General features: G+C 36.0%; 1 protein-coding gene across 1 annotated transcript in view; it reads right to left on the minus strand.

The window, feature by feature from the left end:
* The window catches only part of plxnb3 (plexin B3), a 187,858-nt gene that overhangs the window by 8,494 nt on the left and 151,421 nt on the right, over positions 1 to 27,943 (minus strand). Inside the window, exons 19-29 of the mRNA XM_056464055.1 lie at positions 27,636 to 27,794; positions 26,800 to 26,948; positions 24,598 to 24,698; positions 21,452 to 21,669; positions 18,739 to 18,917; positions 17,168 to 17,234; positions 9,848 to 9,994; positions 5,449 to 5,608; positions 5,263 to 5,366; positions 2,683 to 2,764; positions 2,409 to 2,575 (exon numbers count right to left, since the gene is read on the minus strand). Of these exons, the coding sequence (XP_056320030.1) occupies positions 2,409 to 2,575; positions 2,683 to 2,764; positions 5,263 to 5,366; positions 5,449 to 5,608; positions 9,848 to 9,994; positions 17,168 to 17,234; positions 18,739 to 18,917; positions 21,452 to 21,669; positions 24,598 to 24,698; positions 26,800 to 26,948; positions 27,636 to 27,794 (1,533 nt within the window). The remainder of the gene's footprint in view (positions 1 to 2,408; positions 2,576 to 2,682; positions 2,765 to 5,262; positions 5,367 to 5,448; positions 5,609 to 9,847; positions 9,995 to 17,167; positions 17,235 to 18,738; positions 18,918 to 21,451; positions 21,670 to 24,597; positions 24,699 to 26,799; positions 26,949 to 27,635; positions 27,795 to 27,943) is intronic.

The raw sequence follows: 27,943 nt of genomic DNA on the forward strand, positions 1-27,943 counted from the left end.
ATATAATTCAACACTATACTATAGTATACTATACTATTCAACACTATACTACACCATACAATACAACACAATTCAACACTATACTATACTATACTATACAATACAATACAATACAATTCAAAACTATACTATACTATACAATAGAATACAATTTAAAACTATACAATACTATAGTATATTATACTATACTATACTATACTATACTATACAACACTATACTACACTACACCATACAATACAATACAACACTATACTATACTACAATATGCTATATATAATACTATAAGGAAAATATTTGATGGCATGTTAGCCCCAAGTCCAACATTGGATTATTGTCATTGAATCAAATCTTAAATGTGTCATCTTTCATCATAAATGTACATTTATTTTAACTTGATGCACTGTTGAAGCAGTAATCTCCATTCATTTTATTTTCATTCCATGCAAAAGCACAAATATTTATTTAAATAGTTAATTACTTGTGCCTATTTATTAAGATGAATTATTAAGGAAGCAAATATTTATTTGCCACTTGGTTTTCTTTTGCTACATGGTTTTCTGGAGTTGAAAATAAATCGAGTTAAAAACTGCTACTGGACAGTCCACACAAGGCGAGCAACCAATCAACTTTCGGCTGAAGTCAAGGTAAACTCTCTGTCGCTTCTAAATGAAAAACACACACTCTGTTGTTGAACAGACAGAAAACTATAGCTCATTATAGCAGAAGTTTGAAAATGAGCGAAGCGACTCAAATGTCAGGGCAAACTGAACATGTTTGCAGAGGGATTGTGTATGATTTATTAGCTTGTAATTTTTAAATAACAAGCTAAAAGTTGTACACTTTTATTATTAAAAAAAAACTTTCAAAAGTTTTACAGTTGAGAGGTCACGTTACTGCAGTCAGGCCAGCCAAATCAAAAACTATGCTCATTCAAGCTGACGTAATTTTTTTAGGGCACTCATAAATAGGTTTGGGTATTGTTTGGGGTTATTTCGATACCGGTGCTAAATCGATACTTTTAAAACGGTACCGGTGCCAAAACGGTGCCTGAACCGATACTTTTTAGCCTCAAAATTATTTGACAAAAACAAAATATTTTAATGATTATAATGAACAATAAATATATATTATAATAAGTTTAAAGTAAACATCAATTCATATTTTATATATTTGAATTGCATTAATATATAAATTTTGATCATTTGTTTGTTAGCATGAATGCAAGATTTGCATTATGCTATTAACATTACATTAGCTTACTACTAACCTGTGGAAAGGCTGTCATCAAAATCAGGGAACACCTTTTTTCTGGGTTTGGGGCTTGTGACTACTTTTACATGGACATCAGTGATCTAATGATTTGTCTTAATCTGAATAAGACAATAATATGATTAAGGTGTTTACATGAGTTGCTTTTTGAATGTTACATTCATGATTCCCAGTTACATGTTATAGCACATAGATCCATTAACGTCATTGCGTCACCAGCCTATAAAGGTTTCCTCTGCAGTTTGTGTCTGTGGTCCTTTAAGACAATCAAAAATCACTGTTTACGTGGTAGACTCTTGATCAGAGTATTGTCTTAATCATATTAAAATCACAGTATTGATGTCCATGTAAACGTACTCACTGAAAGTGCCAGATGATGTCACAAGCTGTCAAAGACAGTCCATTCCCCACCTTTAAGTTGATTCCATGAGCCCACACATTTCATAAGTTTGATGTGTTTCCCCCCTTACAAGCAAGTTTTGTAAAGCATCTGCTGCTCATTGGTGTGTCAGAATCCTTGCTTGTAAAATATAGCCATACTTTAGCAATGCTTAGTTTAAGAAAATTAGATGAATGCGATCATGCGTGTTGATGAAGGGAGTCGCTCACTGCATGCGCCTTACTGCACGCTTTGCCTTCTATAAGCAACAAGAACAAATGCCTGACATTGCTGACAGTGTCCGTATCCCTCAAAGCTGTTTAGAATTAAATATTTAGAGATGGTGTGACACAACGCAGACTTATGTGTGCCTTTGATGTACCCCTTGATGCTTCTTAAGGGTGTCACACACCGGATGCCCTGCTCAGAGCCGCAACACGGCGCGCACATGACAGATGAAAGTATCACACACCAGATGCGCACATTTGCATGCTATTTAAAATGAAAGTATTCAGATGGCACTCTGTGGCGTGGCAGAAATATGAACAGTGTCCGAGCAGCGCTTCTGGTGTGCGACCTGCTTTACGTTCTTGTCGCAGCACCAGTGGCACCGAAATTCATATGCTTATTCGGTCCAGTGCATACTGGTTACAACGGTACCCAACCCTACTCATAAACTGCGTATCACACACATAAACATGATGAAAGTCAGGATCTGTGATGTGTGGCATATTCTGGTAGTGTAAACGCATCTCATACCTTCATTGAAAGCAATCGTGTAAGGTAGATCTCAGGAATGGCTTTTGCTCGCTCCCGCTCTCTCATGCTGCTCTTTCTGTGTTTGGGGATCTCGGGGTCTTCGGTAGGCTTTACCAAATGCCACAAACGAAGACCTTCCTCCTCCTCTCCTTCAAGCATAGGGGTTTCTGCAGCAATTACAAGAAGCAGATCAGATATAAACTACAAACTGATACACTTTTCCTCTCTGATGGTCAGAAATAAAAGTGCAAAAGTGATTTTGCTCATTACTTACTCTCTCCAGTCTGGTAGACCTGATTTACACCAAGAGAACTCTGGGAACGAGGAATTAATGCCACTGTGGCCCCATCAGGTACCTGAGAAGATAAAGAGGAATTAAAATAATAAACTAAAACAATCTAAAAAAAAACAGAGAGTTCATCCGAAAATGACAATTTACTCGCATTTACTTTTCCTCAGATGGTTCCAAACCTTTATGAGTTTTTTTTTATTCTGAAATCTTATTCTGAATCCTGTAACCATTGACATCCACAGTAAAAAAAAAAATACTATGGAAGTCAATGGTTACAGGTTTCCAACATTTTTCAAAATGTCTTCTTTTGTGTTTGAAAGAATATAGACAGTGACATGGGTTTGTGACAAGTAAAGCGTGAGTAAATGATGACAGCATGTTCAGTTTTGGATGAACTATACTTTTAATCTCAAAACACCAAACTGACACTAACAAACACCCAGAAAATAAACCAAATCAAATAAAAAATCAACCACACTTACAAAAATCAACCAAGCAAGTAAAGAAATGTCAATCAACCAAGCTTTCATAAACAACCAACTCACATAAATAACCAACCAAACTCAGTTTACAGACTCACAAAAACAAAATCTCACTAAATCAACCAGCTAAAATCACGAAATAAACAATCTGACTCACAAAAACAACCAAACCACAAAATCAAGCAATGAAAAATATTCACAGAAAATAAACTAAGCAACTAAAGAAATGTCACAAACGCACAAAAACAAATTAACTCACTAAATCAACCAGCTAAACTCACAATAATCAGACTTAGTAAACAAACCAAACTCACAAAAAACAACCCACAAACTCACAAAAAATCAACTAAGTAAAAATGTCAACCAACGAAACGTCCATAATCAATCAACTTACATAAATAACCATCCAAACTTAGTAAACAAAACAAACTCACTAAAACAAATCAACTCAGTAAATCAACCAGCTAAAGCCACAAAATAAACAATCAGACTCACAAAAACAACCTGAGGGTGCTTTCACACCTAGACTTTTGTTTCGGAACCAGTCACGTTTGCCCAGTTAGCGCGGTTCGTTTGGCATATGTGAATCCAGCAATCGCGCTTGGATCCACTCCAAAACAATCGCTCCGAGATCGCCTGAATGAGGTGGTCTCGGCTCGAACGAAACAAACTCTGGAGTGGATCTATTGCAGTGAGAAAGCAATACGATCCAAACCCGGTTATATCACAGTGTATTATGGATATGTAATATGCATACAGCTATATGAAGAGAGAATTATGAGTAGGGCGGGAGGTCATTCCAGACATCCCAGGTCTCCCGGAAGTTTCGGAAGACTCCCGCAAATGCACAGAGACTCCCGGATGCCCGCAAATGAGTGATAATCTCCCGAAAATCACATGTCTCCCTCCCGGTCCTCAAATACATCACACACCCTTCTCACCCCTCCCCACCACATCCCTCCTCGCTCTTCAGACACATCGTGCGCACCTTGTCAAACACCACCAAACCACCACCCCCCTGACAGCTGACCGGGACTCTGCAAAATAAACCCTGATACTCTGACCAATGTGAGGAGAGTTTACTCACACAGGACTTGTTTTAGCTCTTTTGGTCCGTTTAGAAACTTTGCTGTGTGAAAGTGAACCGCACCAAGAGCAAAGAGCATCAATGTAACAATTTTAATCCCTGTTTCGGAACAAATGAATCGATTCACAGGTGTGAAAGTGCCCTTACTCACAAAAATCAACAAAGCAAGTAAAGAAATGTGAACCAACTAAACTTCCATAAACATTTTCCTAACATAAAAAACAAACAAACTCAGTAAACAACAAATTTAACACATCAACCAGCTAAACTCACAAAATAAACATACAAAAACAACCAACCCACAAAATCAACCAACCAATCTCACAAAAATCAACTAAGCAATGACAGAAATGACGAACAACCAAACTTCCATAAACAATCAACTCACATAAATAACCAACCAAACTCAGTAAACAAACTCCCAAAAACAAATCCAGTCATCAAATCGACCAGCTAAACTCACGAAATAAACAATCAGACTCAGTAAACAAACCAAACTCACAAAAAACAACCCACAAAATAAACAAAACGAACTCAACAAAAAACCAAGTCAGAAACTAAAACAAACACATTCGCTCTAACTAAACAAGTTACAAAATAAACAAGTTACAATTACAATATTTACCAACAGAAAATAAACCAAACAAACTCACAACAATCAACCGCCCAATTCACAAGGAAAAAACTAAACAAAAAACTCTCAAACTTGCATCAACCAAACAACCAACTTAAAATCCAACAAACCTACTTAAGTCAACAAACCTAAAAAAGTTATTCAATTACTGTAAAAAGTTACACTGAACTGAGTTTGATCTGTGAAAACTGGACTGAAGCAGTTTCAATTTACTAGAACTTCGTCTATGTTAAGCTGCTTTGACATAATCTACAGAAAATAAAATAAAGATGAATTAAACAGCCAACCCACAAATCAACCAATAAATCTGAGTAAACAGCAGTGTAAAGTAGTGACAGTCAATAAATGTCCAGCTGTACCTTGTAGTGCTGTAAAGTGTTGATTCGCCTCCAGCGGCCCTGAACAATGGCTGTGACATCATCATCAGACAAAGTCAGGTGACCCGCCTGACCCGATCTCCACTCTGAGGAAACACAACACACAAAATACATGAAACCATATCAATAATCAAACATATTTAAGATGTACAGAATCAGAAACAGTACCGAGGTCAAGTGAGTCTGCGGCTGGTCTCTGGGAGAACGCCGCTCCTTTATAAATCTGGTCCAGGATTTTATCTTTGACCTGAGTGATGGTGTCAATGTCCAAAACTTTAACAGGACAGGGCTGAACCTCCACACCGCTCTTCACCAGCACCGTCAGAGTCTGAGATGAGAAACACAAACACTGTTTTATTGGATTCATTCATTTGGGAGCTTTGTTTTGTGATTTATTGAGATTAGTGCTGGGAAAGTATTCTTTTTTCAATCAAATCTTTTTTTTTAAATGCTGAAAAAAGATCTGAAGCTTGTGGAGAGACAGAACTCTGATTTCACTTCACTTTTGCAGTTTAATGCAACTTGAATGGTCAAAAACCATTCATTATTTGTAGAAATGCCCAATGAGTATTCATGTTATCAACAGTCAGTTAAGTGTAAAGTAAACCCAGGTTTGAGGTATTATCTGTGTATAATGTTTTAAAGAGCCCCTATTATGAGTTTTGGAAAATGACCTTCCATGCAGTGTGTAACACAGCACTAAGTGAATTAAAACATCCAGCTGAGGTTTAAAATCTAAAAGTGCAGCATGTTTAAAACTATTGATTCATCAGCCAAATATTTGACTCATTGAATACGAATCGAGTTGGATTCGAATCTTTTGTTTGATCGCATCTACGTCGATACGGTACATCACCAAATATGTACTTCCAGTTCCGGTAAAATGAGCACGTGCTTTCCTTCCACACACTAGCGGAGGCGCGGGGGATCACGGGACTGACGCGAATATGACGATCACTGACAGATGTGCTGCGTCCCAATTCGCATACTCTCCGTCCTAAATAGTATTTGAAAGTAGAATTAGTATGTCCCAAATCGTAGTATGTTGAAAAGAGTATGCCAAAGGTTCCTGTATGGTTTACTATTTCCAGGAAAACTCGAAGTGTAGACGCGTCCATACTCTAACCGCTGATATTGCCCACAATACATTGCGCGTAGGACGTGAATTCGATTTAGAACTACAAACGCGGGTGAAAATTGTAAACAAACTACAAACATGATGGACGCGCGATACCAACCATCAAGTAGAGAGGCTTTGGTAAAGATAATTGTATGACTGTTAATTAATATCTAGCCCACTGGAACATGGTTTAATCGTGTTTTCTGTGTTATATTTCATCTGCAACAACAATACTGAACTTATATAAAGACGTGTTTGGACATTAATGTATGAATGCATAATTATCCAAACACCTGAGGAGATTTCTCTGCATGAAAGACTCATGATTGGGAGATTAACCTGCTGCTCCTGCTTCTCCAATAAGGTAGGGAAGTAAACAAGAAATGTGGATGATGTGTGGATGATTGACAGGGCTTGTAACTAAGCAACACAACGATCAGTTAACGATCAGTACTCAAATCTGTGTACTTTTCCTTCACAAAAAAGTACATACTTTAGGGGTGTAGTATAAGTATGCGAATTAGGACGCATCAATTGAGATTCAGCTGCAGGGAATAAAGGGTTAAAGTTCATTACAATACCACAGTATAGCCAACCTAGTGCTGTGTTTCTTCCTGTCATTTTCCTGATTTTTGATACAACAACCTACGCTGCAGCGCGGGATTCGTCGGCTGTTTGCTACTGAAGGAGGAGCAGAGACTAAAGGACTTTGTCAGGGACTTTGTCAGTAACCTTTACAGTTCATATGGACCCGTTTCTTCTTCCTCTAGATCATAACATGTAAGTGTAAATAAAATTGTTGCCTCCTTTTGTGTAGTTTGCAAAATATGTGTTTAATTGTGTTATTAGTTATAATCACAGCGCGCGGCTTGTAATCACATATCTATTATAGATCAGTGCTTGTACTGTATCTCCCAGGTTAAATCTGTATGGGGCTGTTCACATATCATGTCCAAAACCAAGTTGAAAACTTGACACATGCTTCTTCCTTAAATCGATTTAAATGCGTTTCTGAGCTCGCGATCCTCTGGCGGTTGTCTTTGCTATGTCCACCATCAGCTGTTCCTTACACGTGGCGCAATTAATTTTCAAAATAGTTCAACTTTTGCCACTGTGGATTAATACTGAATGTTTGTTGTCATTACTTGGGGTGAGGTTTAAGAGTAGAGCAATATGCTGGTGTTGAACTGCTTTGATTTGTTGCATTCCTGCATTGGGCTCTCGCATACTCTCTGGCTGCTATTTCATAGCTGTGGTGGGCTTTTCTCTGTGTCTCATGCTGAACGCAGTCAACCAATCGCAACAGACTGGGTCATCTGACCAATCACCGCAGATTAGCTTCATGCAAAGAAGGGGTTTGGGAACAAATGAATCACTGAACGATTCATATGAGACTTGCTGGGATAATTAGGTAAAAGTAAATGCATATTAGAAAACATTGAAAGTGTTTCTTGACCTTGCACCCATATCAACATGTTGTTGGAGACCCCTTAAACCAAAATATGACATTTTTTAATGCAAAATAGGAGCTCTTTACAGCATCAACAGGGAATTAATATATTGTTTATGCTGTTAATATTAATCAGAGAACAAAAGAAAAAACAAACATTCACTGCTCTGAACGTTTCGTTAACATATGAGGAATTTATTTGATTATTTAGAATCTATGTTTACTATACAGTACATAAATATATATATTTATACTTATATACAGTATAGGGCTGAACGATATTGAAAAAAATCTAACATTGCGATATTTTTTCATTCAGCAATATATATATATTGTGATATAAATACAATGTCAACCGGATGATTAATATCTCTATTTGGAAAGAATTTATAACGTTAGATTGATTAGGCTGATTCGTCTCCATAAAATCTAATAAACAGTCTATAAATACAACAAAAGAAAAAGATACCCTGGAAATAAACAGTGTTTTATCGTTGTTCGGGTCTAACAGTATTCAGGTACAGATTTTTATTAAATGTACAAATGTATTATGCCTGAATGCTTTCACAATCACAGGCCTCAAAAACACATGCAAATAATAAATTATAAAACAAACTCAACATTGCAAATCCTAAGATGTGATTATTGCGAATGATCACATTGCGATATCAATGCTGAAACGATATATTGTGCAGTTCTAATACAGTATATTTATATAACTAGCTTAATTAGATTAACTAGTCAAGTTAATGGACAACAGTGGTTTGTTCTGTAGTCGATCAAAAAAATATGTAACAATAACTCTCCCGAAACCCTTTTCCCGCTCTATCTGAATGAAATACCTACTACAGCCAATCAGCTCGCAGTAGAAACAAAACAAGCCACGCCCACTGTTTTCTCATTAAATATTCCGTTTCTCTAGGAACGGCGTCACAATCAGTGTTGGGCATGTTCCTTTAAAAGAATATTTAGTTATAGTTACTTCTCACAAATTAGTAAATGAGTTACATAATTCTAAAAGTAACTAATTACCAGGGAAAGTAATTATTGCATTACTTTAAAAAAAAATCCAAATAAATATAAAACATTGTACACTAATCTACACTATTTGGATGTTGTTGTGGGAGAATGTGAGAGACAATGGCAGCAAGTCCTCAACTATATATCTAGATATTATTTTGTTCAATTCTGTCTCAGTAGTAATAAGCACTGAGTAATAAGAGTTTGCGGTGGAGAAAAATAAAGTTTCAATTTGCTTTGACGTCGTGGCTTCGCCTCCTCCTTTGGTATCAGAGCTCACGTTATCACTTGTGTAGCCACTAATTTTGTGGAGGCATGTGACGACGTGAGGTGCTTCATTAGATTAGAATTACTTGTCATTGTCGGCGCCAATAGCCTAGTGGTTAGTGTGTCAACACTAGCACAGAGATGCTCGTGGTGACCCAAGTTCGATTCCCAACTCGAGGTCCTTTGCCGATCCGATTCTCTGCTCCCTACACTTTCCTGTCTCTAATCTCCACTGTCCTATCAATGAAGGTGAAAACCCCTAAAAAATAATAAAACAAAAAAAAATTACGCAGAGAGACTATTTTCCTGGGCATAAGTTGTACCTCAACGAGGAAACAGTAGATCTTATATTTCCAGTCTGCAAACGCTACCTTTGAACTTGTTGAATTTGCCATCGTTCTGACTCCACTTCAGTGTTCTCAATTTTAGTAACGCACATTTTATTGTCAGTGATTGTAACGATGTTGTAACGGGGGAAACAGTAATTAATTTGATTAATCGTTCCTGAAAGTATTGCTGTTTATTTATAGCGCTGTCATTCCCATCACTGGTCACATTATATAAAACAAAAACAAAAAACAGTCGCAGCTTCCGGTTTATACAGACTTTAAATTTACATTCATTGAATCAAATCGAGAACTGAATCGAGAGCTTGTGAATCAAATGAATTTCCCAGCCCTAATTGAGATGTCAGTGTTTGTGAGTCGCACCACAGCGCAGTAGTCGATGTCTTCTCTGAGCAGGTGGCTGTCGTTAAGTGTGCGTTTGGCTTTACCCGTCACTGCATCCACTGGCCCTTTATCCACCTGGTATTTAATAGCCCTGTACAACTTGTAAAGAGGCTCTCCAGCAACCTCCTGCACAAACACAAACACACACATTATCGACTGCATTTATGTCTGGAACATTAAATGGTGTTTATATGTGGGAACTCATAGAAGGAGTTTTATTAAAACTATAACTCATGACAGGCCTACAGTATAGTGATGTGCTGATATTACACAGTGAAGACACAATGCAGACCTCTGAACACAATAAAAGAATTATTAAACAATTAATCATTATTATGATAAGTGCTATTTTCTCATTACAAAACAATGCATTTATTGTGATGATTTTTTCGTAGCAGAAAAATTAATATATTCCATCTAATATATATTATTAATTGTTGTATTCATTTCGTATTATATTGGTATTATTAATATATAATATAATATAACAATTCTTTATAATACAATATCATATAAAATACCACATTATAATATAATTGTCATGGATTGGTCAGGCTCTCACGACCCCCACTCACGTAGATCACCATCACCTGACTTCTAATGAGCACACAGCTGCATCACATTCACGAGCACCAGATAAAAGCACAGCACTCCAGTCGCTCATTGTCCGGGCTCGTCTCGACGAAAGCGGACAACTGAGCGACCACTCAGCGTAGTCATCCTCAGCTAAAACAAACGATTTACTTACCTGTTCTCTTTGTATTCCTCCTAGTCTTCCTGGTCCTCCCGAATCGTCCTGTCTTCCAGTCCTTCCAAGTCTGTGTCATCCTCTGTCAGCTGTATCTGGTGTGTGCTGTCCATCCTCGTGTATTCCTGTTACCCAGCCACGGAGGAAAAGACCCCAACATCATTCCTGATCCTCCTGGCTATCCTTCATGTGCTCCTTGTTGTCATTTAATAAACACCCTAACGTTTCCTTACCTCTGTCTCCTGTCCGCTTCATAACAGAAGCCCGGACCCTTAACGACGACAACATGAGCACCCCCGATCACCTTCAAGAGCTGGTGGACCAGTTGAAGCGGATTCTACAGCCACCAGCTCCACTTTCCAACGCACCACCAGCACCGAGCACTTCCGCCTCCACAGTTTCTTCTTCGGCCCTTCCTTCCAGTCCCATGGCCCGACCAGCGCCCTACTCAGGCGGAGCGGGGGAGTGCAATGGTTTTCTGTTACAATGTTCCCTCATATTCGAAATGCAACCTTCTCTATATCCCACAGATAAGTCGAAGATCGCCTACATCGTATCTCTACTCTCTGGACCTGCACTTAAATGGGCTGAGACGATCTGGAACCAAGCCGGGCCGGTCATGAATTCCATCACTACCTTCACGGAGTATTTCAAAGAGGTGTTTGGACGTTCTGATGGGGAAGTAGCCGCTGGAGAGCAGCTGTATCATCTAAAGCAAGGTACTCTATCTACACAGGAATATGCGCTCCGGTTTCGCACTCTAGCAGCTGCAAGTGGATGGAATGAGAGATCGTTGTTGACCACGTACCGGCTCGGCTTGGAACCCACGCTCCGAATCCAACTGGCCACATTAGATGATACAATGGGTCTGGAGAGATTCATCCAACATTCTCTCCGATGTTCCGATCGTCTCCGTTCCTATCAACAGGACACCATCACCCCCTCGTCTGCACTCCTCCAATCGCCTGAGTCAACAGCCTCTCCAGAACCAGAACCCATGATAATAGAGTCTGGAAGACTGACATCAGCGGAACGACAGAGGAGGCTGACCCGGGGTCTGTGTCTATACTGCGGTGTCAGTGGACACACCCGTATGGAGTGTCCCCTTCGTCCCATTCGGACTTCAGTGAGTGTATTCAGTACGAATATTGAACAATGTAAACCACTTACTACCACCGTACAAATAACTACTGCCTCTATTTCTCTCCTTGTCACAGCCCTCATCGACTCCGGGTCAGCAGGGAACTTCATCTCCCAATCCCTCTGTCGTCAACTCCACCTCCGTACTGAGGCGTCCTCGCATATATACCAGATACAACCGATAACCCAGTGCACTCGATCTTCGACCCGTATCCATCGACAATGCGAAGACATCCTTCTTCAAGTGGGGTTGTTACATCAAGAGAGGATTCAATTTCTGGTTCTGGAGGGTGCAAATATGGACATCATTCTAGGGCGCCCGTGGCTGGTGAAGCACGATCCCATCATCTCTTGGGGCACAGGAGAGATAAAGAAATGGGGATCTGGATGTACACCTGCCTGTTTTCCAAATCTCCCTCTTCAAGGTCGGAACCCCCATTTCTTTGTTTGCAACATCGGTCGAGAGCCCTCCTGAGAAGCAGTCTATCCACATTCCTAAGGAGTACAGCTCCTTTCATGATGTCTTCTGCCCCAAGAGAGCTTCCCAGCTACCGCCGCATCGGCCATGGGACTGCGCGATCGACCTAGTTCCAGATGCCCAGTTGCCAAGAGGTAGGATCTACCCGCTCTCGCTTCCAGAGAATCAGGCAATGGAAGATTACATAAGGGAGGCTCTGAGTCAGGGGTACATACGTCACTCAAAATCACCAGCCGCCTCAAGCTTCTTCTTTGTGGCCAAGAAGGACGGAGGGCTGCGTCCATGCATCGACTACAGGGTCCTAAATAACGGTACAGTAAAATACCGATATCCCCTTCCTCTGGTACCAGCCGCTTTGGAACAGCTCCGAGAAGCTAAAGTCTTCACTAAATTGGACCTCCGCAGCGCGTATAATCTGATAAGAATACGTGAGGGGGACCAATGGAAGACAGCATTCGTGACCCCTACTGGCCACTATGAATATGAGGTCATGCCTTACGGTCTGGTCAACGCCCCCTCCGTATTCCAAAACTTCATTCATGAAGTCCTCCGGGAGTTTCTTCACCACTGTGTAATAGTGTACATAGATGACATCCTCATTTACTCCCGGAGTGAGGCCGAACATCGCCAACACGTTGCGGAGGTCCTACACACATTGAGAGAACATCACCTCTACCTCAAAGCGGAGAAATGCTCATTCCACCAGAAGTCGATTCATTTCTTGGGATACATCATTGACCAAACCGGTATACGTATGGATGGGAAGAAAATTGAGGCTGTTCTATCCTGGTCAGAACCCACTTCCATTAAGGAGCTCCAGAGGTTTCTTGGGTTTGCTAACTTTTATAGACGGTTTATCAAGGACTACAGCAGGATTACATCACCTCTCACTAATCTCCTCAAGGGTAAACCCAAAGGACTGGAGTGGACCAAAGAAGCAGCCGCAGCCTTCCGCCTTCTTAAGAAGGAGTTCACAAGGGCCCCACTCCTGACTCATCCTGACCCAAATCTTCCTTTCGTGGTGGAAGTGGACGCATCCACCACCGGCGTCGGGGCAGTATTATCTCAACATCATGATACACCGCCCCGACTGCATCCCTGTGCCTATTTCTCTCGGAAGTTGAGCCCGGCGGAGCAGAATTACAGCATAGGAGACAGGGAGCTTCTAGCAATCAAGCTAGCCTTGGAGGAGTGGCGTCACTGGTTGGAGGGAGCCAAACATCCGTTCCAGGTGATCACAGATCACAAAAACCTCCAATACATCAAAGAGGCCAAGAGACTATGTCCACGTCAAGCCAGATGGTCACTTTTCTTCTCACGTTTTGATTTCTCCATTTCCTATCGTCCAGGACCCAAGAATCTAAGAGCAGACGCTCTCTCTCGTTTACACGAGCATCACGATCATGAAGAACTCCCAACGAAGATTCTTCCCGAACACATCTCCATTTGTCCGATCACCTGGAACGCTCCTCCAGTCGTTGCCACTCCGGAAGCCCCTGCTCCGCCGGGATGCCCTCCTCATCGGCAGTTCATACCACCTGAACACCGGGTAGATCTGATCCACTCCTTACATACCTCGCTAGGCACTGGACATCCAGGGATCAACAATACTCTCTCGCTAGTATCCCAACGATTCTGGTGGCCAAACATGGCAAGGGATGTGAGGCAATATGTTCAGGGCTGTAAGGACTGTGCCCAATCCAAGAGCCCACGTCATCTACCCGCTGGAAAGCTCCATCCCTTGCCGATTCCGAACCGTCCCTGGTCACACCTAGGAGTGGACTTTATCACTGACCTCCCTTCGTCAGAAGGTAATACCTGTATTCTAGTCATAGTAGATAGATTCTCAAAGTTTGTCAAACTAATCCCTCTGAAAGGTCTTCCCACAGCCTTTGAAACTGCCGACAATATCTTTAATCAAGTCTTCAGGTCATTTGGTATTCCAGAAGATATTGTGTCGGACAGAGGTCCACAGTTCATCTCACGTCTATGGAAAGCCTTCTTCAAGCTCCTAGGTGTGGCCGTCAGCCTCTCTTCTGGATATCATCCCCAAACCAACGGGCAGACAGAGAGGAAGATTCAGGAGGTGGGACGGTTCCTGAGGACCTTCTGCAGTGGTCACCAGAACTCCTGGAGCCAGTATTTGGGCTGGGCAGAATATGCCCAAAATTCACTGCGGCAACCCTCCACCGGACTCACGCCATTCCAGTGCGTCCTGGGCTTCCAACCACCGCTCTTTCCCTGGGATGGCGAACCATCTGATGTCCCCGCAGTGGATCACTGGTTCCGGGAGAGCGAGAGAGTCTGGGACGAGGCTCATCAACATCTGCAGAGGGCAGTCCGTCGAAGCAAGGTAACCGCCGATAGGAGAAGGTCTGAAGAACCCAGATACACACCCGGACAAAAGGTGTGGCTATCCACCCGGGACATACGCATGCGACTGCCCTCTCGCAAGTTAAGTCCCCGATTTGTTGGTCCCTTCACCATCGTGGAACAGGTTAACCCCGTCACCTACAAACTACAATTACCCTCTCACTACCGTATTCACCCTACATTCCACGTATCACTCCTGAAACCCTATCACGATCCTGTTCTTCCCTCCACAGAGCCTGACCACGAAGAGGAACCCCCTCCTCCACTGCTCCTAGAAGAAGGAGCCGTCTACGCAGTGAAGGAGATCTTGCGTTCCCGACGTCGTGGTGGCCAGTTGGAGTACCTGGTGGACTGGGAAGGGTACGGCCCCGAAGAAAGGACATGGGTTCCCAGAGCTGATATTCTCGATCCTAGTCTCATGGTGGAGTTTCATGAGAGCCACCCTGAGTTCCCAGCGCCTAGAGGCAGAGGGAGACCACCACGGCGTCGGAGGTGTCGGCCCTCAGGAGCGGGCCCTGGGGAGGGGGGTACTGTCATGGATTGGTCAGGCTCTCACGACCCCCACTCACGTAGATCACCATCACCTGACTTCTAATGAGCACACAGCTGCATCACATTCACGAGCACCAGATAAAAGCACAGCACTCCAGTCGCTCATTGTCCGGGCTCGTCTCGACGAAAGCGGACAACTGAGCGACCACTCAGCGTAGTCATCCTCAGCTAAAACAAACGATTTACTTACCTGTTCTCTTTGTATTCCTCCTAGTCTTCCTGGTCCTCCCGAATCGTCCTGTCTTCCAGTCCTTCCAAGTCTGTGTCATCCTCTGTCAGCTGTATCTGGTGTGTGCTGTCCATCCTCGTGTATTCCTGTTACCCAGCCACGGAGGAAAAGACCCCAACATCATTCCTGATCCTCCTGGCTATCCTTCATGTGCTCCTTGTTGTCATTTAATAAACACCCTAACGTTTCCTTACCTCTGTCTCCTGTCCGCTTCATAACAATAATCTAATTCATCATTATTATATTATCAATTTATTAAGGTAATATTATCATTATTATGATTAGTATAATTTTCTTATTACAAAACAATACATTTATAATTCTTTATGGCAGTAGCAGTATTAATATTATTATTCATTCTAATATTAGTTAATTATTGTATTCATTTTGTATTATTTTAGTATAATTAATATATAATATAATATAATATAATATAATATAATATAATATAATATAATATAATATAATATAATATAATATAATATAATATAATATAATTCTTTATAATACAATATCATATAAAATATCATATATTATAATATAATTCATTATTATTATATTAACAGTTTACTAACTTAATACTATTATTATTATGATTAGTATAATTTTCTTATTACAAAATAATGCTTTTATTATGATTTTCTTTTATGGCAGTTGCAGTATTAATACTATTATTTTTCCATCTAATATGTGTTATTATTCTATTCATTCCGTATTATATTAGTATTATTATAATATAATATAATATAATATAATATAATATAATATAATATAATATAACAATTCTTTATAATAGAATATGATATAAAATATCATATAATACTATAATACAATTCATTATTATTATTATTATTATTATTATTATATTAATTTATTAACATAATATTATCATTATTAAGATTAGTATAATTTTCTTATTACAAAACAAAACATGTGGCAGTAGAAGTATTAACATTATTATTATTATTATTATTATCATTATTATTCCATCTAAAATATATTAATAGTTATTGTATTCATTTCATATTATTTTAGTATTATAATATAATATAATATAATATAATATAATATAATATAATATAATATAATATAATATAATATAATATAATATAATATAATATATTATAATATAATATAATATAATAACAATTCTTTATAATATAATACTATATAAAATATCATATAATAATATAATTCTTTATTATTATATTAACAGTTTATTTACATAATATTATTATTAGTATAATTTTCTTATTACAAAATGCATTTATTATGATTTCTTTATGGCAGTAGCAGTATTAATATTATTATTATTATTATTATTCCATCTAATATATATTATTATTGTATTCATTCCGTATTAGATTACTATTATCAATATATAATATAATTCATCATTATTATATGAACATAATATTGTAACAAATTAATATTTATTATGATTTTTTTACAAAATATTTATTTATTATTATGAATTTTTGTAGCAGTAGCAGTATTAATATTATTATGCCATTGTATTCATTTTGAATTATATTAGTATTATTTACATATAATATAATATAATTCAAATATTTTTTTATAATACTATTAATATTATTATTCCATCTAATATAACTTGTGATATTAAAAAATAATAACTCTTACAAAAATGTAAATTAAATACAAAATACAATAAAATTTAATAAATGACAATAAAAAAAAATAATACAAATTAATTAATAATTAAATAAAATAATCAGTGCAAACGCATAGAAATGAAGCCATCATACTCTTTAATACCTTGAGAAATGAATAGAGACAGATGGACATCCAGTTGGTCAGCATCTTCTCCACAACCGTCTCCGTCCTACAGATGACCACACGTGTGGAATATATTCAGATTAGATTTACTGTAATCTGATCAGGACGGATCAGACAACACAGACCACTTTTTTATGTGTGTGTAATACAAACACATCTTGTACGCATTTGAAAATGCATACATTTATTTCACACACACTAGAACCTTGATACATTATTCCTGCTTGGGATCTTAAAGACCCGAGGAAGACAAAAATAAAAATAAATCCAATTAATTTTAATAAGCAAGGGGTACTTTATGTATTATTATTTACTGAATGTAATTAATTTTGAATAAATGAAATACATTTTAATGGGTTAAGAGTATCTACGTATTATTACTTATTGAATATTATTGAAAAATGCGTTCTTGAAAGCATACACAAAGCTACAATGCTGCAAAAAACAGTCATATTTTCTATATCTTCAACCTGCTTTGTAATAAAAAAAGAAGATAAAAGCTTTAAAAACAAACTTATTACTCATTACATATACTCATATTCATATACATATATATTATTTTTGTTTTTTAAGGTTTATTTGAATTATTCATGTTAAATAATACTTATTCAAAATTATTTTATTATATAGCCTCACTGCAATAATGTGCAACAATAAATGCTTACAATAATACATGCATACAAAATAACTAAAAAGTAGTGCTGGGAAAAGATTAATTGCGATTAATTGATTCTAAAATAAGCGTTTCTCTTTACATAATATATGTGTGTATTATATATGATGATAATAATAATAATAATAATAATAATAATAATAATAATAAATAGCGATACACATATAGATAAACAACACAAAACTATACAAAAATATTTACATAGTTATTTAAACTTAATTATTTAAATACAATTTTGATCATATAGCTGAATTCAGAATTATTTGCCCTCCTGTGAACTTCTTTTTCTTTTTTAGATATTTCCCAAATGATGTTTAACAGAGCGAGGAATTTTTAACAGTATTTTCTATCATATTTTTTCTTCTGGAAAAAGTTGTATTTTTTTTATTTTGGCTAGAATAAGCTCAATAAAAGTTTTTAACTTAAAAAAAAAAACACTACGGTCAATATTATTAGCCCCCTTAAGCAAATTTTTTTTTCGATTGCCTACAGAACAAACCATCATTATAAAATAACTTGCCTAATTACCCTAATTAACCTAATTAAGCATTTAAATGTCACTTAAAGCTGAATACTAGAATCTTGAAAAATATCTAGTCAAATATTATTTACTGTCATCATGGCAAAGATGAAAGAAATCAGTTATTAGAAATGAGTTATTAAAACTAATATGTTTAGAAATCTTTGTTCTGTTAAACAGAAAATTGGGGAAAAAATATACAGGGGGGGTAATAACTCTAGAGACTTCAACTGTATCTGCTATATATACACATTATAAATATACACAGTGCACATACATATCGAAAATAAATACAAACCTGCAAGTCATCGTGATTAATCTTTATCCAGCACTACTAAAAAATTAAAGTGAAAGTACCTGCGCAGCATGAGTTTGGGGTTCTTAGCCACGTACTGCTGCACCAGATCTCCCAGCAGATTCTTCATCACATCAGTGAAATATTCCAGCTTATCATGAAGAGCCATAGTGAGGAGCGACGCCACGTAACCCCTGTCCCTTTGAGAGAAGTTCTGCTGCGCCTCCAGAGTGTGGATGAACTGCAAGAGAGTTTACTTACATTAGTGCCACACACACTCCCAAAACAACACACACACACTAGTTTGACCAATTTCAATCAAACAGCGAGAGCTTTCAAAACACAGCGCTCCTGAAACATCTGCAAACGCCTCCGACTGCTGCTGCGATGGATAAATATTTAAAAGTTTCTGCACTGCTGCCTGACAGTTTGGCAGTTTAAATGCAGATAAAGTGCAGAGAAAGAGGATAGTGACTGAGATTTCCAAAACAATTGGAGATGCACCGATCAAAAGGATAGAAAACTGATTTTTTATCTCTGTTTAGGACTTGCATACAAATGCATACCTGTCAACGCTCCAGTTTTTCCCAGGATTGTCCGGTAATTTACAGTTCTATCCTGCTATCATCCCGTAAAGATATTTTTCCGTATTTCTCCCATATTTTTTAATCTTTCTATGAAGGATGGCAATAAACATTAAAGAGGCGATCCTCCCTTTGCTTTTAAATGCAAGACTGTTCTGTGCTTTCCTTCTATTTAGGCATGAAAACACTTTGAAATAAATATAAAAATGATTTTTACCATTATTTTCTAAGTAGAACACAGATTATTCTATTTCCTCTGTATGTGGGACTCTTATTTTGAAAATTGGACAGTTTTAACAGGGATCCTCTTCACAGCTTGTCTGATTTAAAAATATGCTTGCGTCCAAAATCGCCAACCCAGGCTCATACGTCAGTTGCTACGCTTCACTCCAGTTCATGAATTCTCTCCCAATGCATCACGGCTCGTATACTGTTTTTAGCGTACTCTATAGTTTGATTTTGGATGCAGCCTATGGAATTTACAGATGCGATATTTATTTATATACTATGCCTAATGTATGCATCTTCCATACAGCTAATGTATGAAGCCTGTTTGTGTGGATCATGATTATAGAGCAAGGGTTTCTTCTAATTTTAATGTGGTATATGCACAGGGAATTTAAATTTTCAGTCAGCCAGCCCAAGTGATTCCAGCAAACTAGCATGCCATTACAAAACCTCCACATTTAAGATCTGATTTCTTTAATAATCAGTGATCTTCACTGCCTGATAGATATACTATATAAAGTAGGTCTCAGACCGGACAAGTAGCACTGTATTAAATTATATTTTCCCCCGTCATGTCTTTAAAATATGATCATTTATTTAACTCCAGTATTTTCAATGAAGATTCTACGCTAGCCTGCTGCTACTGAAGATGCTTGCGTTTAAACTGGGGTTCATCTGATTTTAGGCTTAAACTAAATAAATGCTTCAGTCTATTTAATTGATTACATTTTTATTACATTACAGCATTGATGCTGTTAAAGGAACCGAATGAAATTGAAAACAATCACCTTTCACCAGAAGTTTATCATTGGCTAAAAAGGTATAAAGCATTCAGTAATTTATATTCAGTATAAAGTAATAAACACAGGTTTTCACATTTCACATCTTAAAAAAAGAGGAAAAATTAAAATGGCTTAATTTAATTCAATCAGAATCACCATTATAAATAAATAATTAAATAAATAAATAAAATAAATAAATAAATAAATAAACAAAATTAATAAAATAAATAAATAAATAATAAAATAAAATAAATAAATAAATAAAATTTATAAAATAAATAAAATAAATAAAATAAAATAAAATAAAATAAAATAAAATAAAATAAAATAAAATAAAATAAAATAAAATAAAATAAAATAACATAAATAAATAAAATCGGAATCACTTTATTTTGATTGTCCCTTGAACACATTTTGTTGAGTAAAAGTTACATTGCCTCTACATGCCAACTAATTCTCAATAGATTATAAGTAAGCTGTTAAGGTTGAGGTTAGTGTAAGTTGACATGTACTTGCAAAGTTTCTTATAGTAAGCTAAATGTTTTGAAGGATCAGTATCAACAGATATTTTTTTCCCTCTCCGCTGTCGCCACTGGCTTGCATGGTTTGGGATCTGTAGAGCTGCACATCGATGGATTTGCTCTTCAGTGTTTGGACTCTCAGTAGTGATTATTAAACCACACTGAACTGAGCTAAACTGAACTGAACTTAAACACTACAAACTGAACTACACTGTTTCAATTTACTATGACCTTTTATGTGAAGCTGCTTTGACACAATCTACATTGTAAAAGCGCTATAGAAATAAAGGTGAATTCAACTGAATTGAATATTAAGACAGTCCACCAATACTCAAATGAGAATTAATTGGCATGTAGTTGCAATGCAACTTTTAGTCAACAAAATGTGCAATAGGGGCCATCCAAATAAAGTGTTACCATAAAATCAAGAACAATGCTCCTCTAAAACTAATAATAAACCACTAAACCCACTCTCTCAGTTTAAAAAGGCGTCCAACGCTTTCTTTTTCATCATTTGTGTACTCTTTGAAGGGAAAAAATGGTATCCGCTGACATGCTAAACAAGCCAGCGGCATCAACACTGTTATTACACTTGACTTTCTTTTGCTCCACAGGATGCTAAAGCTGAACCGACAGCACAAACAAAGGCACTGGACTGACCCGTATGAGGAAGAGTCTGTTGTTGAGCAGGTTGTTGAGCTGAGAAAGGCCCTGCTCCACCGTCTGCCTGCGGGAGTCGGGTAAATCCAGGTTCTGGCTCAGCGGTGCCCCCTTTTGGCCGGGGAAGAAAACACGCTCTGCGTATGTGCGGTAATCCAGAAAGGGAATCCCGGGACCACCGACGTCACTGCTTAAATCCATCATCTCCGTCATCAGGTCTGCAGTTTAATGATGCACGTGACGGATAATGTTAATCATTATATGAGTCAGTGTATGCATTATTTAAAAAAAGAGCATTATTAATAGTGTAAGTCTTTTCGGTAACCTTTTAAAATAATGGTCCATTAGTTAACATGTTTATTAACATGAACAAACTATTAATTTTACGTTTATTATGGTTTTATTCATCCTTGTTAGCATATGTTAAGTTAAATAACGTTAGTTCATGTTAACTCACAGTGCATTAACTAAATGTTAACAATGTTTGAATTTTAATAATGTATTAGTAAATGTTGAACCATGATTAATAAATGCTTTACAAGATTATTCATAATTAGTTAATGTTAGTAAATACATGACGTAATGGACTATTATTCTAAAGTGTTACCGTCTTTTCTTCTTTTATTAGCAGTAGGTTTATTCCATTGTAAACATATGGCCTTCTAAATGATGTAACTGTTAAAGTTATGAAAGCTCATCTATACACAAACATATACACCCTTCAGTACATTTCATATTAATATGAAATCTGATGTCATCATCAGATTATATTGATTAAAAGTTTTATATTGACAGTAAATAATAATAACAATAAATAAAACAGTAAATAATGATTCATATTCAAATTATAAATAATGGTTTGAATCATAATAATAATAACAACATATTATATGCATTATTAATATACTATGTTTTATATTATAATGAATATATTTCATAATATTACATTATAAATCAAATAAGTAACTATTATTCATCATTACTAAGACAAGCATTAATGCATTAAATTACTACTAATTGTTTTATTGTCATATTATGATTATAATAGTGGACTATAAAAAATATATATGTTTTATTGATTGTTAAAATACATATGCATCTTCAATGTAGATATCACTCTTAATACATTTTAATATACACATTTAAATCATTACAATTGATTATATGAGATTACATCTAAATCTGAAAAATAAAAAAAAATCCATTTGAATTTAATTATACAATTGAATTCAAAAATTGAATTGAATTAAAATTATGCAAAAACCTGCATATACAGGTACATAAATCTTTAAGATTAGTTTAAGCTTACTAATCTTTAACAAACCTTTAAGTGTACAAATCTTTATCTAAGGGTTATTATCATATTATTAGCGTTGAGAGAAAAATAAATTTCTCTTGTGATTCTGAATCAATTCTCAAACGTTCAGAATCGATTCTATATTTAAATTATATTGGGATGACTGTGAAGCAAAAGATGAAGCAATTCTAAACTAATTAGCAAATATAATATTTTTAATTATACATTTTTGCTTTGAAGATCTTTCTTAGTTAAAAGGTTATAAACTAACAAACAAATGAATCCTCTATTTTTTGGAATTAAAACGATTTGTTCTTTATAATTGCTCTTTGTCATTTGGTGTTTTAATGTTACTTTCAGTTCATAGTGTATATAACAGGGTCTTAAAATTTTATTTAAGACTTTAAGACATTTTTAAGACCACTATGAATCAAATTTTAGACTCATACAGGGCTAAACGCTAAGGAATTTTTTTTTTAAATGGCCCAGATGGAAAATATTTCTATTTGCCCTATTAAAAAATGTATTATTTTAAATGTATTATTATTTTAAATAGTAAAAAATGCATTTAATAATAGAATGATAATTTAATAATAACAATTTTTAATATTGTGTCAAAACAAGCAAGCTCTAGTTGTAAACATACACTTAAAAAAAGACAAATGTTTTGAAAGTTTGAAAAACTATAATAAACTAAATGTATGCACAACAGTCTGTCCAGGTCAGTTAAACACATGGGGAACTTTTAAACAAACACTATTATGAGGAAAATAATTAAACCATTGTGATAAATAGAGTTAAAAATGACATTTTGAAATAAACATTTTTAAGTTTTATTGAAATTGGGATTGTTGGTGATTGTATGGGTGTTAATGGCGAGATTGGGTAGCTATACATGAGCATATAGGACAATTAAGACCTGTTTAAAAAGATTTAAGACTTACAACACAATATTTCAGTAAATTTAAGACTTTTTAAGGCATTTTAAGACTCCGCGGACACCCTGTATAAATTTCTAAACAAAATTAAATACTTTTAAGATGGCAGTACTTTCACACATAGAAAATGTAAAGTTGTAAAGTTGGTTTGCACAACCGAAAAAAAAAGAGAAAAAAATATTTTCTACATTGTAGAATGGTTTTGGAATCAAACCGTCACTCTTAGAATGGAATCGGACAGGATCAGATCATGAAGTAATAATAATAATAATAATAATAATAATAATAATAATAATAATAATAATAATAATAATAATAATAACAATAATAATAATAATTCCTTACATTCAAGTTGAAGTCAGAATGATTCACCGTCCTGTAAATATTCTTTTGGTAAATATTCTTTTTCAAATATTTACCAAATGATGTTTAACAGAGCAAGGAATTTTTCACCACAGTTCCTATAATATTTTTTTCTTCTGGAGAAAGTCTTATTTTTTTTATAATTAAAAAAAAAAACCATTTTAAGGTTAATATTATTAGCCCCATTAAGGAATATTTTTTTCAATTGCCTACAGAACTAACCACTGTTATACAATTATTTGCCTAATTACCTTAACTTGCCAATTTAACCTAATTAACCTAGTTAAGCCTTTAAATTTCACTTTAAGCCAAATACAAGTATCTTAAAAAAGTATCTAGTAAAATATTATTTACTGTCTTCATGGCAAAGATAAAATAAATCAGTTATTAGAAATGAGTTATTAAAAATATGATGTTTAGAAATGTGTTGAAAAAATCTTATTTCCGTTAAACAGAAATTGGGGGGAAAAATATACAGGGAGAGCTAAAAAAATCAGGAGGGATAACAATTCTGACTGTACATGTTATATAAGTGAAAACGTCCATACCAGTGAACTCTTTCCTACACTGATCTCCGACATTAATCTCCAGAGTCTCCAGCTGCACCAGAACCTTCTTATAGTCTCTCAGCGCCTGTTTACTCTTTCTCCTTTACAAACACACACAGAGAAACACAGAGTTACAGCTCCCCTCTCCATTATAACTCTTTCTCAGGGTTCCCACGCTTTCATCAACAGCAGATTCAAGGACGTTTTAAAGCACCATTCATTTTAAATCAAGGACCTTTGTACTTCATACCCCAGCATATACAGTATAGTAACATTAAAGTCCTTACTGTACTTAACATGTCACTTGCACTTAATATTTACATTAAAACTACCACAGAAATGATAAACAATTATGTTCATACAATTCGTTAAATTCAATACTGGTAATATTCAAATGCAGTCTCTGAAATATTGATCAAATGTGCATAATGTGTCATAGTTTTTGTGCAAGATTTAAATTTGGGATTTTTAAATTGAGAATTTCTCAGTTTTTCATTCAGTTTTTGAAATCAGATCAGTACAATTATTAAAATAACACCATAAACTTGAAATCCAAGCACTTTCAAGATCCTATGTTTGTTTTTTTAAATACTTTCCAGACCTTGAATTCATTAATTCATTCATTTTCCTTTGGCTTAGTCCTTTATTCATCAGGGGTCGCCAAATTGGAATGAACCACCAACTATTCTGGCATATGTTTTGCACAGCGGATGCCCTTCCAGCTGCAACCCAGTACTGGGAAACACCCATACACTCTCGCATTCACACACACACTCATACACTACAGCTAATTGAGATCATCCAATTCACATATAGCGCATCGTCACCTTAGAATTATAAGGTTCTATCTGACATTTTTGTCAAAATTGAGTTATTCACATATTCTTATTAAATGACATCTTATTTACATGATGTGATGTTTTTGTATAAGTTGTTTACATTTTAAGACTTTTTATTTAAAAAACAAAAACGGTTCATCTACAAAGTTGAACTCTAGCTTGACTCTATAAGGTTCTTTCTGTGAGCCAATCAGCATTTTTATTACACACACAAGGAATAATTAGGATCAGATTTCTTTGCCATTTCACCAGACTGCTCTGTTGACAGCAGGAGAGACCAGAAAGAAAAACAAAAAACAATAGTTGACTAAATGATGCTGCCACACCACACAAAATTGAGAGATCTGTAAATGTGATGATTTAGAAGCATTTTTTGACATTGAGATGAAATGTTACGTTTTACATTGTTGAAAAAGAAACGAATATTTAAAAAAATCTATATTAAATGTGAAATATTTTTATTTGTGTATATACGGTAAGTGAAACATTTTTCAGGGTTTATTAAAATCATTTGCTCATTGTCTGCTGTCTTTTAAAGTCTTTAAATTTGATATCAAGCCTTAAATGGGAAATACTAATATTAATTTATGGGGCATATAATTCAATCAATGTAATTCAATAATTCATATAAAGCATAAAATGTTGTAAATATTAACATATTATTTAGATAAAATTAACATCTACACTGCACAAAATATTTAGCATAGACTTAGCAAATGCTTAATTTAACCAAGAAAAAAAATATTCATCCTAAAACATAAAATAATTGTTATAGAAAGCAAAAACTTTCTCAAGCATCAACATATTGTTACAACACCAAATTCTATTTTTTTTGATTGTATTTCTTGAAAAGTAATGCTTCCATGAATGATCTGCCAGATAGAACCTTCTAATTCCAAGCAGAAAATGACTTTTCAGAATTAGAAGGTTCTATCTGCATTTACCATGTTTTTTTTACTCCTACTCCAGTTTGCAAATGTAAGAGAACTTTGATAATTTACATTTAGACTGTATTTAGGGTCTCTGTCATGTTAATGTATGAAAGAGAACTGTTACACACATATTGTTTGCTGTATGGAATGCAAAAAATTTAAAGCTTAATATCTCAAAATCATTTAGAACGCAGATAGAACCTTATAATTCCAAGGTGACGACATGTCTTTGGACTGTGAGGGAAACTCCACACAGAAATGCCAACTGGGCCAGCCAGGACTCGAACCAGCGACCTTCTTGCTGTGAGGCGACAGTGCTGAGCCGCCGTGCCACCGCATTGAATTCACATGTCTGAAATTCATGCACTTTCAAGTACTTTCAAGAAGTGTGGGAACCCTGCTTTTTGCATGCTCCATCTGCTCCACTGTACCTGTACATGAGGATGATGACCAGCACGATGAGGACGACGACAGCCGCTCCTGCTGCCAGGCCGATCTGAGCCGCCAGAGGAACCGGCGAGTGCAGGTCACTGTCATACTGCACCGGGCCCAGGTCAAACGCCAGGCCGCCCATTAACACCTGAGTCACACACACACATACTGAGCTTATGACTAGGTATCAAATATTTTTGTTGAGATTTATTTATGAAGCTGGTATTATTGTAATGTTGATATTAGCTAAAACTTGTTTTTAACGATGTTACTGTGTTATTGGGGTTTCTAAAGATAATACTAACTAATGAAGTCCTTCAGAATGTGTTTTTAAATCCTTGTGGAAAAATATTACAAAACCAAGCTGGATAATAAGGTAACACTTTATTTTGATGGTCCATTTGAGTATTAGTAGACTGTCTGCTTAATATAGTTGATACTGCTCCTTCAACAGACATTTACTGACTATAAGAAACTTTGCAAGCACATGTCAACTTACACTAACCCTAACCCCAACCTAACAGTCTACTTATAATCTAATGAGAATTAGTTGACATGTAGATGCAATGTAACTTAAATTCAACAAACAGACTATCAAAATAAAGTGATACCGATAATTATGATCTGACTGGCAGTGATTTTGCCATTTTGTGCATTACTTAACTTTTGGTGTGGACAGAAAAACTGTAGCACACAGTTTGTTTGTCTAACCTAAAACTGACACCCAAACTGTTTTCAACACCAGCACCAAAATAAAATACACTTCTGGTTACATACAGTATCAACCAAAAACACACAATGAAACACCAGAGAACGACACTGAACACAGACTTACCTTTAGTGTGGGTAAGTTACTGTCATCCAGAGCGAGAGGCTGGACGTCAGGTGGTTCGCAGTACAGGTGTGTGTTGTCCAGAGTCTTGACGTCACACTCTTGATTCCCCAGCCAGGCTTGAACCTCCTCTTTACTCATAGCCAACATCAGTCCTTTACCCTTCAGACACAAAACACACACACGCTCAATGCACATCAAACACATTACAGCAGCTAAAAATATAAGAAACATATGCATTCACTGAAATCTTTATTCAGTACTAACTTAAAAGTCATTTGAAATAAATTTACCCCTTACTAAAATAAAAC

The sequence above is a fragment of the Danio aesculapii genome, chromosome 8 (assembly GCF_903798145.1).
Source record: "Danio aesculapii chromosome 8, fDanAes4.1, whole genome shotgun sequence".
Taxonomy (NCBI): Eukaryota; Metazoa; Chordata; class Actinopteri; order Cypriniformes; family Danionidae; genus Danio; species Danio aesculapii.